Here is a 13961-nt window from a genome sequence, read left to right as displayed (position 1 = left end):
AAAGAAACCAGTCACAAAGGACCACCATATATCATATGATCCCATTTATTTATTTTATTTTGTATGTTTGTTTGTTTTGCGGTACGGGGGCCTCTCACTGTTGTGGCCTCTCCTGTTACGGAGCACAGGCTCCGGACGCGCAGGCTCAGCGGCCATGGCTCATGGGCCCAGCCGCTCCGCGACGTGTGGGATCTTCCCGGACCGGGGCACGAACCTGCGTCCCCTACATCGGCAGGCGGACCCTCAACCACTGCACCACCAGGGAAGCCCGATCCCATTTATTTTAAATGTCTAGAATAGGCAAATATATAGAGACAGAGTGTGGTTGTCTAGAGCTAGGGAGGATGGGGGGATTGGGGAGTAATGGCTAAGAGGTGCTGGATTTCTTGGTGGGGTAGTTAAAATGCTCTAAAATTGACTGTGGTGATGGATGTGAATATACAGTTGACGCTTGAACAACCTGGGTTTCAACTACACGGGTCCACTTATATGTGGATTTTTTTTTCAATAGCAAATACGCAATCTGCGGTTGGCTGAACCCGCAGGTGCTGAACCCACGGATGCAGAGCCACGTATATGGAGGTACTGCGTATATGGAGAGCTGACTGTAAGTTATACTTGGATTTTCCACTGCACAGAGGGTCGGTGCCCCTAAGCCCCTCCCTGTTCACGAGTCAACTCTACTCTGTAAATATACTTGACTAATTGATCTAGGGAAGCTGGGCATTTAAAAAATTATTATTTAGATTTTACCTTTTTAGAGCAGTTTTAGGTTCACAGTGAAATTGAGGGGAAGGTGCAGGGATTTCCCATATACCTCCTGCCTCCACACGTGCTCAGCCTCCCCCAGATCAACATCCCCCACCGATGGTACCTTTGTTACAATCATTGAACCTACATTGAGACATCATCACCCAAACTCCACAGTTTAGATTTACGATTCACTCTTGGTGTTGTACATTCTATGGATCTGGACAAATGTCTAATGACACGTATCTGTCAGGTATGATATAATACAGAGTATTTTCCTAAAAATCTTCTGCTCTGGCATTTTTCAGAAAACAAGATTTTTGCTATACTTCCATTTGCTGCCTTAGCTCAGGTTTTCAGTTAAATAAGTAAAAGTTAACTGAGGCATAGCCCAACTACCTCATTTGGTTAAAAAATGTGAATGACAGTGAAACCAAACACAGAAATTAGAGGGTTCTAACTATTTCTACCAAGTCTTCCTGGTTCTGGACTAATCTTGAAAACCTTCTTTTAGCATAAGTAATACAATTTATCCCTCCCTCAATTGGGCTTTATCACCTTCATGTTTTCCAGTCTCAAACTTCAACCCCCTTTATCACAAGTCGCTGTCAAACTTGCCCCATATTTTCTCAGAATTTCCTCTAGGGATATTTCTTTGTGTATGTGCCTGTGTGTGTGTGTGTGTGTGTGTGTTTGCCTCTTCATCTCACCACCTCCCAACTCTATCTGCAGACCATAAAACTCCCCGCAGAAACCACCAAAGATCATTTGGCTTCCTTTTGGAAATGCAGAAAGTATTATGTTTTTGGGCAAATCCCAAATAGACCCCTCTCCAAATGCCAGTTTTTTCCCTATCAGTTTCATTCTCCCCTAATGGTATGTTTGTTTGTATACAGTTCAGGTTTCTCTCAGAAGCCTGGGCCAAAGAGGGGGCTGAGTTGACTTCAAAAGCCCAGGAGACATACCTGGCTGCTTTCTGAGTGAGCTCCAGCGGGAAATCCGGGCACAGTAATTGCAGCAAGCAGTGATATTCCCTCATGGTCAGCAAATCTGGAATGGAAATGGATAGGAACACATTAGGTCTCTGCGTGTGAAGTCACTGCTGTCTTTTTGATCATTTCATGGGTTTCAGACCTACTCTCAGTAGATCTGCTCTTTTAAAGGTGAGTCAGTGTTAAGGCTGCATTAGCCACTAACCCTCCAAGGGTGAGATTTTAAGATCAATATTTCTACAAAGTTTTTCCTGGATGGGAGGCACCCAGCTACAACACTGTGGCCAAAGGAGCTTCACTGGTTTGAAAGATGGTCGGGTAAGAAGGGGGAATTAGAGGGGTATCTTCATTAGCCTTCTTATGTATGAAAATCCACAAGAATGAGTCATTTCAGAGCTGGCTAAGTTTGCTCAAATTCTCTGGCATGGTAACATTCACCACAACATGCCCAAAGACCATCCACAGAATATCTGCAAGCAGTATTAAGGCACATGCAGTCTTGCAATGTATGGAGGAGAAGAATACAGCATAGCAACCCACAGACCTTCTTACTCTGTCATCCAGTACTGTGCAGGCTGGCTCCTTTTGGATGGCTGCACACAAATCTGGTCATCCTATTCTAGGAAGCCAAGACCAAGGTCCAAGATATACAATCTAGGCAACCAAGTGACTCCTAGTATACAGAAGCAGTGCTTTGGGAGAGATGAGCCAGGATGAGGCTCTGTGGCCCAGTAGAAAACCCAGAGAGGTAAATCTCAGAGGGGTTTACAGAATGCCAAGGGAGAGGGAATACACTGATGTTGAAAAGTTGTTTTGTTACTGCATGTCCCAAAGCCAAGAGATTTTAGATCAGTCAGGCAGCTGCAATCCACAAGTATTCCATATACCAAAGCATTTCAAATATGGAACGACGTGCTGATGGTAAAGCAAGATCAGGCAACCCAGAAGCCCTCCTAACTGGGAGCATGAGTGAGAGAAGGGAATCCAGAGGGCATGGCCACACTTGGGGAATGAAGATGATGATCACAGGCACTGGGTTTCTTTGGACCTAAGTTAGCTCAAGCCACAGGAATCCAGATCTCCTGTCCCTGATAGTTTGGTTGATGCGTTTCCAAGATAAAAACCCCAAATCCCCAGGGAGAGGCCTGGGTTCCTACTACTTTTTCATCAAGGCTCAATTCAAGGTGGGGGCATAGAGTTAGACTAACCACACTGCCAAAGTCAGGGACACCAAAGCGACAGACTCAGAGTCAATGTAGGTCAAAGGATCAAGATGGCTTTTGCGGCCTTCGTCTTAGCCACAATGGGGTGTGCACTTTCCTCTCCTCACTCGCCTGACCTAGGGTGCAGCCTAGTAGGAGGTTTTGTTCTTCAAGGGAAGGAGTTAATAGCCACTTGTGGGCTCGCAGACTTGGGGTGAGGGACAGGAAAGACGAAAGGGAGAAAAGCCACTGAATCTAATATGTTCCCACTTTATTCTCACTTCAAAACACCCTGTATAGAGAGAAGTGAGTTCTGGCAGGAACTAAATAAAGGAAAGTTCTATCTTTGAATCATTAATGCTTTTTTTCCTTTCTTTCTTAAAATTAATTAATTAATCTATTTATTTTGGCTGCACCCAGTCTTAGCTGCAGCACGCGGGATCTTCATTGTGGCATGTGGGATCTTTAGTTGCAGCACGTGGGATCTTTAGTTGCGTCATGAGGGCTTCTTAGTTGTGGCATGCATGCGGGATCTTAGTTCCCTGACCACAGATTGAACCCAGGCCCCCTGCATTGGGAGCTTGGAGTCTTACCTACTGGACCACCAGGGAGTTCCCATTAATGCTTTTCTAGGCTAAGATTTGGTGGATGGATCTGATACCATTCTTGGGGGGGGGGGGGTCAAAGTATTTCACAGTTATTCATGTTTATCCCCCAAATTATCTACAAGATATCCTCAGGAAGACAAACAGGGTAAAGGAAAATGAGAAGCCGAGAGAGTTGTATGACCCCCTTATTCAATCAAGAAAGACAGTGCTGGAAATCGATCTCAGCCTCCTGGTTTCCAGGCCCTCAGCTCTCTTTTAGGTTCTTGATGATATTCTAACTCATGTGCTTCAAATACTTGCTTCCTAAGCATAGAAGAATGATTTACAAAAATAATTTTGTACTGCTCCAATGCAACAACAGCTCTTGGAAATACTAAATACATCAGAAAAACAGAATACATCCTGTTCACCACTTCTGGAACTTGACTATCCCCAATGTAAAGTGAGGAAGATAGTCAGATAAAGAGATGAAGGGGAAGTGCAGGCAGATAAACAACTTTGGCCAGTTTAATTGTGGAAGACAGCAGTTCTATTAAAGTAGAAGTAGGATAATATCAAGGCCAGATAATTTCAAGGGAGAGGCATCTGCCACTTGGAGACGCTCCTGGGTTGTACAGAGGGTATTTGGGAGAATGGTGAGCACTAAGTGTTGTTCCAAAATCAGAACACTGATGAACAAATGGGAGCTGTCCTCCTCCTGTCCCCCTGGCTTGGGTGCAAATCTTGGCTCTGCAATTTCCCAGGTATGCAACCTTGGGCAAATTGCTCAATCTCTCTAAATCTCAGTTTCTCATCCGTAAAATGGGAATGATGACACCTACCTTTCAGGGTTGAAGTCAAGATCAGAAAAGATGATGTCTATAAAGTACTCAGCAGAATGTCTAGAACATAGTAACACCAAACAACAGGAGCTGTTTGGTTTTGTTTTTAAATCCTGGGGGCAAAGGCAGGAGAGGAGGAAGGTGCTTCTTGCTGAGTGTAAATGCTTAAACCCCTTTAAAGTTTTTCTGCCTTGAAAATTCAGTCAGATTGCTTGAGCCGAACCTGTTTTTGAATACTCTTCTGCAGTCTGCATTCATTTAATGCCTCCTCCGTTCCCAACAAGCCAGCGGTCTCCCCAGCTCCAGAGGCTCACACTCAGGCATTGGTTAACTGTAAATGCTCTTGCCTATTTGGGGTCCTTTGTCTCTAAGAGCTCTCCAAGATCTCAAAGATCTGCCTTCCAGGCAGCCCTTGGTGCTTCAGGAATAACAGTAGTGAGACTGACTCGTCACTGTGCTCTGTGCTCAGGCTTTGAATTAGCTCACTTAACCTTCCCAACAACCTCACAAAGTAGACTCTAGCATTCCCAGCCACATTTCACAGATGAGGGCGTGAAGGCAGAGAGATGAAATCATCTGGTGAGGAGAGAAGGGTCCAGAGCCTGGGGGACAGGAAGGGGACTTGGCTTCCCAGAGCAAGATCCTAGGCTGGGGTCTAAGGGCTGGATGGGCTTAGTTAACGATAATAATACTAACAGTTAACATTTACTGAGCACTTCCTATGGGCCAGACGCTGATCTTCCAAGAGTTTTACCTGTGCCATCTCATTTTATCTAATCTTCACTGTGGTTATCCCCATTTCACAGACACAAAAACTCAGATCATGCCTAACTGCTGGAACTGGAATTCAAACTCTGGCAGTCTGGCTCCAAAGTTTACCCAACTAACATTTTCCGCACCTTGATCTTATCAACCGTAATGCGTGAAGGCTTAATAGCTTGTTCTCCTCCCCAAACAAACTGCAAGAACTAAATAGCTCCAGGTGAACTGGATCAAGGAGACAATTCAAGTGAATTGGGATTTTTTCATGTAAGAAATTAAGTCTGAAAGGTTCTAATTACTGTCAACAGGAAAGACTGCAGCTCCAGCACCACAGCCTTTGCTGAGCCGGAGGCCATGGGAAGGTGGGGGATGAGTACACCCGTGCTGGTGGCTACATAGCCATTTCTCATCCCCGCCCACCTGCCGGTGCTCTCCATCCTGGCAGGTGCAGGGAAGGTAAGCGGTGTGTACCAACAGATGCCTTCTCTAAAGGAATCCCCCCACAATTAGGAAAGCTTCAGCCAGCAGGTCCTGAAAGTTCAAAGGCAAAGACATAAGACGACTTTGGTATAAGATCAAGATCAGAACACTCCCCACAACTTGGTGCTACTCTTTTTGTGGGTGGTCAGAGCTGTTAAATTTTCTTATTCTAAACCTTGTAATAGTCCCATTGACTGTGTGGCTCTGGACCAGAGGTTTCTACACCCTCAATCCTATCATCTCAGGAGGCAGCACAGTACAGCATTGTGGCCCATAGCATGGACTTTAGAGTTAGACTGCCTGGGTCCAAATCCAAGCTTTAACACTGATTTCAAATTACTGACCTTTAAGTGCTCTATGTCTCAGTTTCCCCATCTATAAAGTGGGTATAATGGTGGTACCAACATCATTCAGTTGTTGTGAGCTAATGTTAAGAACTAAGAATAGGGCTTCCCTGGTGGTGCAGTGGTTGAGAGTCCGCCTGCCGATGCAGGGGACACGGGTTCGTGTCCCGGTTTGGGAAGATCCCACATGCCGCGGAGCGGCTGGGCCCGTGAGCCATGGCCGCTGAGCCTGCGCATCCGGAGCCTGTGTTCCTCAACGGGAGAGGCCACAACAGTGAGAGGCCCGTGTACCGCAAAAAAAAAAAAGAACTAAGAATAATAGCCCATCATAAGTGCTCTGTTAGTATTTGCTGTTATTATTTTAGAAATAAAGAAACTAGGGTTTCTTTAAGGTTAATTACTTTTTCAAGGAGACAGAACTAGTAAGAGGAGGGAGGACTGAGATTCAGACATACACCTGTCTAGCTCCAAAGGTCCTGCAAGTTCTACTCTAGCAGGTGTGATCTGGCTGGTTAGTGGGGGACTTGACTTCTGATGATAGGATTGTTTATGCCAGGTGATTGACAAACTTTACATCTAAGTTAAAGACTTATTGGGTTGACCAAAAAGTTCGTTTGGGTTTTCCTGTAACATTTTACGGAGAAACCCGAACGAACTTTTTGGCCAACCCAGTATCTAAGTTAAACATACAGATACCCTCCAGTTGGGCAGGGCAGTTGTGTTAGTGCAGAGCGCAGACTATGTAATCAGATGACCTGGCTTCAAAACCTGGCCTCCACTACTTACCACCAGTATGACTTGGACAAGTTAGACAATTTTTCTGAACCTTGGTTTCCTCTTAGAAATGTGACTAATCACAGTACCTACCTAATGTGATTGTTGTAAAAATCAAATGAGGTAATTTGTATAGAAGGAACTTTTCTGAAAAATTAGCAAAATGCTCAATAAATGGGAGAATTATTTAATAACTATTAACTGGTTAAAACTTGAAGTCCTGAAATTAAGGCATCTTTGGCCTTAACGAAAGCCCTCAGCACAAGGCCTGGCATACAGTAGTAAATATCTGTTGAAGGAATGATTGAAAAAAAACATGCACCGCACAGTGACCCAGGTGAAAATTCGGAGGGACGAGTTTCTGGTCACTGTGTGAACACAGAGATGGGGTATGGCATCAGGAGGCATGACTGTAAGTTCAGGGCAGTGTGAGGAGGTTCCGGGAGCTGTAAAGTGCTGAAAATGGAAAACGTCCTGGTTGGTAGGTAACACAGTTCTCAGTGAACTCAATACATTATGGAAGGCGTAACTACAGTCCATGGCCTTGCTGACTCCCAGCACTTTCTTATCAAGTGCTCAGTCCAATCAACTCGAGTATTTATTTTCATTGGAATAGATCACCAATTTTACCGTGAAAATCAGAAGCCGCCTAGGGTTTACTTCTTAGTGATTCACTTTACTACTGTTACAACTCTAGCTGGAGTTTTGAATACTGGAGTTTTCAAGATAACCAATCCCTGACTCAAAGTATTCTTTTCCTGGCTAGCCCTACTCTAATCCTAGAGAGTGATGGATTATTATTGGATGGATGGATTATTATTGGATGTATTATTATTGGATGGATTATAGTGAGGTTATTTTGGCTAAGAAAAGTAATCTTGTCACAAATTACTGAGGCCCAATATATTCAAGGGCTAACTCGTTCTCACTTCCTCCTTTCTTGGAAAAGAAGGATTGAAGACCTTCTCTTATCTTTTCCACATCTGGTCTGCCTTCTTGCTGTGGAAATTCTGGTCTGTCAAGCTCTGTGGGGGTAGCTTAGTCATCTCTACATCCTCCTCTCAGACCACCACACGTGTCCACACGTTTGCTCAGAAGAACTGCGGCAGTGTGTGCTTGAAGATTCAGATGTTTCCTGCTCTTCCTAGGAAATGGTGCCTTTTCCAGGGTCAGAGTGGTGTCACTAAAAGAGACCCGTGCAGGAGTGCCAGATGGAAGGAATGAGGGCCATACCTTTGTTCCTGACTCAGAGAAGCCTTCCCCAAAGCCTGAATCAAGGGTTTTTACCTCCAAAACTCTGGAGGAGGAACTGGGGTTTAATCTGAGTTCATTTGCATGACTGCCTTCATGCTGAGGGCTGAGTGAGCTAGTGCTGAGACTGGAGCTGGAGATAATGAAATGCTACCAAGCCACGGAGAATCCCAGAGGACTGGACAACCTCTAGTTGGTTGGCTGCATGATCTCAATAGGAACTACCACAGAGGCCAGAGAACACCACAGTCCATGAGTGGCCTCTCCAATTTTCAGCTGCAATTGTTTTTATATTCTTTTATGCAGGGGTTGTGAAGGCTCATTCCAAATGACACTCACCCCCAGCCAGGCTGCTCTGCCAAGAGATGCTCGGAAGGACATGGATAATTCAGGGCATGACCATACCACCCCTTCCTTTCCCCAGGGCACTGAGGCTATGGTACCAGTCCACAGCTGAGTAAATATCTCAGTGCTACTCTGCAAGGAGGGGAAGGGAGAGAGGGAGAGTTGGGGGAGGGGAGAGGAAGGAGGCAGACATCTGACTGCTTCACTCCCCACGTGGCACTTGGTACCAAAAGTCACAGGAAGATTGCTCACATCCTAGGGTCATGTTCCTGTCAAGCAAAACCCCCAAAGAAGAGCAGATTGTGTTCTTCAATTTTATCTTCTTTGACAGCACTGTTGTTTTATATTGTAAATGAAGGAAAATGATAATTAGTTTACTGAAAGGGTTGCAATGGCTTCCAATGACACCTGCGGGGCCATTATTAACACTATCTTTTGCCAACTCATTACTCCCCAGAGTATGTGTAGTGTGTTCAAACAGGGGCAGAAAGCCAGACTCTTTAGTTTTTATATTTGATTATGACTAAGCCCAACATCAAGTGACTGTTACTTTTTGGCCAGTATATATGTTCTAGGCAAAGTACTAAATCAGATATAATAACAATTTCATGGCAATTTTTAGAATGAATAAAAGAAACTCCCCAGGAACTGTTTATATTATACAAAGGTTCAAAGAAATGTGAGCATTTCTAATCAGTGTCTGAAAATTCTTCCCCAGGGATTGTGTGTGGCACATAATGGCAATCTGATCGGGTTTTGGGGCTAACCATGGCCATCTCTAGCCACCACTGTGGGACTGAACCAGTAGGCTGGGCTGATATGTAAGAACCCTCTATACTGTGTATATACCTTGGGGTGTTACCCTCTCTTCTGTACATCCTGATAGGCTCCTGAGAGTTGGAGGACCAAGGCAAGGCTTGGTTCTGGGGGGAGGCACTGTCTTAGACAGCTTTGATAACATGAAACACAACAGGCTGCACATGCCCAGGGTGGGAAGCCACGTGGCATTATGGAAGGAGGCCCCAGCCAGGAGGAAAGAAAGTCTCTCTTCAGTAGCAACAGGGCTAGCTACTCTGGCACAGGCACACAGTCTCCTGACAGTTTACAGAGGAATGGAGGCAGCTTTGGACACTAAAATGTAGAGCAGGATCTTGGCACCATAGGCTCCCAAAGGGCCCAGCAGCCCATCAAAGAAGTTATTTCAAGCCTAGCACTGCACTACCATTTGCACTCTGATTCAGAGACCAACTAGTCCAGCCCTATCAGGTGTTGCTCCTTCACATTTTTGTTTGGAAATGGGAGGATAGGGTGTGCGCTTTGAAGCAGAGATTTCAGAGCTAAGGTGTAATTTTTATCCAGGAAGAAGCAGGTGCTGCTGTAACCTCCTGTGACCTGCTCCTGTTCTTAACTGAACAGAAACGGTCAAACAGGCACAAGAGCTGGATAGTGAACTTCATTCCCCCTCTCACGGGAAGTAAAGGTGAGAGGAAAATCCTGCCCTCTCAGTGGTGGTGTATCTGGAATACCTCACTCAATTTTTGAAACAGAGGTAGCATTTTAAAAAGAACTTGGTCTGAGTTCTGCAAAGAACTACTTACATGATACTGGCCACAGGTTTTCTGGACCTCCATTTTCTCACCTATAAAATAAGGATGTCGTGGTATGTAAGGGCTGAACAAAATTTTTGAACAGGTATACTTTTTGGAAGGTTTTTTGTTTTTTTTTTTGCTGTACCGCATGGCATGCAGGATCTTAGTTCCCCGACCATGGATAGAACCCAGGCCCCCTGCAGTGGAAGCATGGATTCTTAACCACTGGACCGCCAGGGAAGTCCCTAAACAGATATACTTTTTAAAAATGGAAACTTTATAAGGAACCTTAATGTATAACATAGATAAAAACAAACCTCTTCTTACCCAACTTTGTCCTCAATAGCCTTCACTGAGGCTAGAGGTGTGGGGATGAGGAAGCTGCGGGAGAAGGCCTGAGGCACTGCTTTAAACTCTGGGCTCTATAGAGGACTGTTTAAAAACCACTGGCCCGGGACTTCCCTGGTGGCGCAGTGGTTAAGAATCCGCCTGCCAACGCAGGGTTCGATCCCTGGTCTGGGAAGGTCCCACATGCCACAGAGCAACTAAGCCTGTGCGCCACAGCTACTGAGCATGCGCTCTAGAGCCTGTGAGCCACAACTACTGAGCCCACGTGCCACAACTACTGAAGTTCGCGTGCCTAGAGCCTGTGCTCTGCAACAAGAGAAGCCACTGCAATGAGAAGCCCGCGCACCGCAACGAAGAGTAGTCCCCGCTCGCCGCAACTAGAGGAAGCCCATGCACAGCAATGAAGACCCAACGCAGCCAAAAATAAATAAAAAATAAATAAATTTATAAAACAAAAAACAATCCGCCTGCCAATGAAGGGGACACGGGTTTGATCCCTGGTCTGGGAAGATCCCACATGCCGCGGAGCAACTAAGCCCGTGCGCCACAACTACTGAGCCTGTGCTCTAGAGCCCGCGAACCACAACTACTGAGTCCGAGCGCGCTGCAACTACTGAAGTTCGCATGCCTGGAGCCCGCGCACCACAACGAAGAGCAGCCCCCACTTGCAGCAACTAAAGTCCACGCGCAGCAACGAAGACCCAACGTGGCCAAAAAAAAAGAAAAGCAAACCCCACTGGCCCTGACCCCTAAGTGGGTCTTATATAGTGCCTCACTAAGAGTGCAGGCTCCTGAATCAGCCGACGAGGATCTAAATCCTGGTTCTTAATCTGGACAGGTGGCACTGAGCCAGCCAATTAGAAATGAACGTGAATAACGATCATCATCACGTGAATGTGAATGAAGATGATACTAATACTAGTCATGAAGAGTTTCTGAGAGGGTTAAAAGAGACGATTAAAAAAAAAGAGAGATAGTAAACTTAAAGTGCTAGAATATGGCACAGGGCAAGCACTCAATAAGGAGTACCGACTCTTGTTATTACTCTCCTGTGTTTGAGGCACACAGGTGCGATGGCACCTGCATAACAAAAGGCACAGTTCATGGAAGTCCTCCAGCTCCAGCCAGTGGGTGGCTAGAATAATCTTATTCCTTATCTCATAATTATTTTATCTTGCTTCCTTTGTTCTTATTGACAAGTGAATAACAGACTTCCTGCCTGAAGGCAGGTGTACACCACTTTCCTTGATAGTCAGTGCACAGCCAATCCTCTCTCTTCTCACTATTAAAAGTAGTGATGAGTCATATTTATAAAGAGACTGTACAATTATGCAAACTGTTTTCATATGCATCATCACTTTTGATCTCCATAAGAAGTTTGTGGGGCAGCGAGAGGAAAATGGGAATAAAAATATTCCCATTTTTATAGACAAGGAAAATGAGTCTCAGTAAGGGATAAAATCACCAAGTAAATGTTAGAGCCAGGATCAGATCAAGCCTTCCCATTCCAGGGCAAGGCCTCTTTCTATTACACAGGCCAGTTCCCTGTGATGTCTTTTTCTTTCTTGCCATATGGTCCCTGGGACCCTGGGAACTCAGCCTGCTTTTATTTCTTCTATGGATGAAAAACACCTAGCATAGCAAATTCCATAGTGAGAATGCAGTAAATGTTAGCTGCAAATGCTATTATTATCATTACTGTTACTATTGAAATCTGCCACCAGCTATTCCACCTCTTTCTATCATCTTTCTCCTAGGCTGACTCCAGGGTCAGATGTAGTCTATCTGGCTCCCAGCTTCCTTGTTGCCCTCCAAACAAACTGACAGAGGCTTTCTATTTTTGGTGACTTGCTGCTAATCTCTATAAGAAAATAGAGAAGGGATAACAAAAACAATAAACATTTAAAGTCATTATTAGCCTGTATCTGCAGTGTTAACAGGATCAGACACAGATTAGCAAGAGAAAAGTATATTTAATGTACATAAAAAATACTTCCAGCTACCTTTTTCCTTTCCAATTTAAAATGAGGCCGAGAGTTGGCATGGAGTTTCATAAGCTATCAGCAAAACTGTCTGATGAGGACTTGTCTGAGAAAGCAAGCCACAGAAAACAAAAACCAATAAAAGTTATTATTTCTCTGGGCTTTCCACTGTCCAAAGTAGCCATAGAATAAATAAGAAGTGGAACAGATTACGCATTTGTTTTGCTCCAAATGCATTTTCCTTCTCTTCTAAATAAACATAATAAGAAGCAGTGGCTAACAGAGTTACTCACTGAGGGTGAGCTGAACCAAGACAGACTAAAAATAAAAAACAATCTAAGTTCCCTCGTCCTCAGTGATTGTGCGAGTATGGGAAGGCTGTTGCCAGCATGTAGGCGTATTTATAAAGACCACAGCCTGTTCTCTTGTCAGAATGCACTAACTTCCACCAATGATGATGGATTTATGGCTACCCATCAACTAAAAAAATAGACTTCAGAAACAAAAAACAGCAGGAACCAGATAGAGGGTTGGATGTAGATAACACAGACATTTCTTCAGATGAATCCACCTTTGTCTTTCCTGCTGTCTTCTGTCATTTGTGGGCATATATAACGTAACATATCTATAATTATATGTATATGTGTGGGTAAGAGAAAGAGGCAGCTAGAGACAGAGAGTGTCTGACTTTTTTGGGACTGGATGGGAAAGGAAATTGATGTTAGCAGTTTCTGTTCCTTAAAGCCATCGGCTTTGTTTTTCAAAGTATGGTTTTCCTGGTAAAAGATTCCTTGCCTGTAATGTGAGTGAATCACTCATCTTACTTTAATAAAAATGTGAACCAAATGCTAGTGGCTCTCCAACCTGGGAAATGACACAATGTTTAGGCTTTCTCAACTCGGATGCTTATCTTTCAGTGGGACTGGCAGGCATACAAAAGAAAAGGAAAAAGATAAAAAATACCCCAGTGACATCAAAGGATAAACCTGCCCAATTTCTTTTAGGCATAAGTATTCTCGAAGACAAAGTCTGGTCTTACTCACCGGAGTTTGGATAAGGTACTTGGTTTGCCCATTGATGGGTGGCCTTCAACTGGGCACCAGCTCTTTACGCCTCAGTTTCTTCCTCTGTCATGCCTCACGTACAAATGATCAGGGTCGATTAGACTAAGTTAAATATATTTTAAAGTATGTAAGATTTATACCTTTTGAATTTTGTCATGTTCATGTATAACCCATTTAAAAAATTAAGAAGACAAAAGTATGAGCAGTGGGAAGACATCAACGGGTCTTAAAAAAGTAAGACCGTTCAGAACTATAAAAAATTGCAAATTTTTTGTCTCAATAATCCTCAGGGTTCTATTTGGGTCTAACATTCTAGGATTCTCTAATTGTAATTCTCTGTGGTTAAGGCAGTAACCTAAAGAACTGGTAGGACGTAATTTGCATCTAGGTAGCACATAACTTGCTAGAAGAGTGGGATGCTATGAAACCCATGTTATTGTCTGCTAGTGCAGTATACATAATAACTAAGGACATGAGATTTGGAATTAAGACAGGCCTGGGTTCACAATGCCTCTGTTGGGACTTCCCTGGTGGCGCAGTGGTTAAGAATCTGCCTGCCAATGCAGGGGACATGGATTCGAGCACTGATCCGGGAAGATCCCACATGCTGTGGAACAACTAAGCCCGTGAACCACAACTACTGAACCTG

At 44.3% G+C, this 13961-nt stretch overlaps 1 protein-coding gene across 1 annotated transcript in view; it reads right to left on the bottom strand.

Moving 5' to 3' along the window:
* Positions 1 to 13961, bottom strand: part of C8H11orf49 (chromosome 8 C11orf49 homolog) — a 189595-nt gene that overhangs the window by 20544 nt on the left and 155090 nt on the right. The window contains 1 exon segment of the mRNA XM_032640346.1: positions 1716 to 1800. Within this exon segment, the coding sequence (XP_032496237.1) occupies positions 1716 to 1800 (85 nt within the window).

The sequence above is a fragment of the Phocoena sinus genome, chromosome 8 (assembly GCF_008692025.1).
Source record: "Phocoena sinus isolate mPhoSin1 chromosome 8, mPhoSin1.pri, whole genome shotgun sequence".
Lineage (NCBI taxonomy): Eukaryota > Metazoa > Chordata > Mammalia > Artiodactyla > Phocoenidae > Phocoena > Phocoena sinus.
The sequence above is the reverse complement of the archived record's forward strand: the minus strand, read 5'-3'. Positions and strand labels throughout refer to the sequence as shown.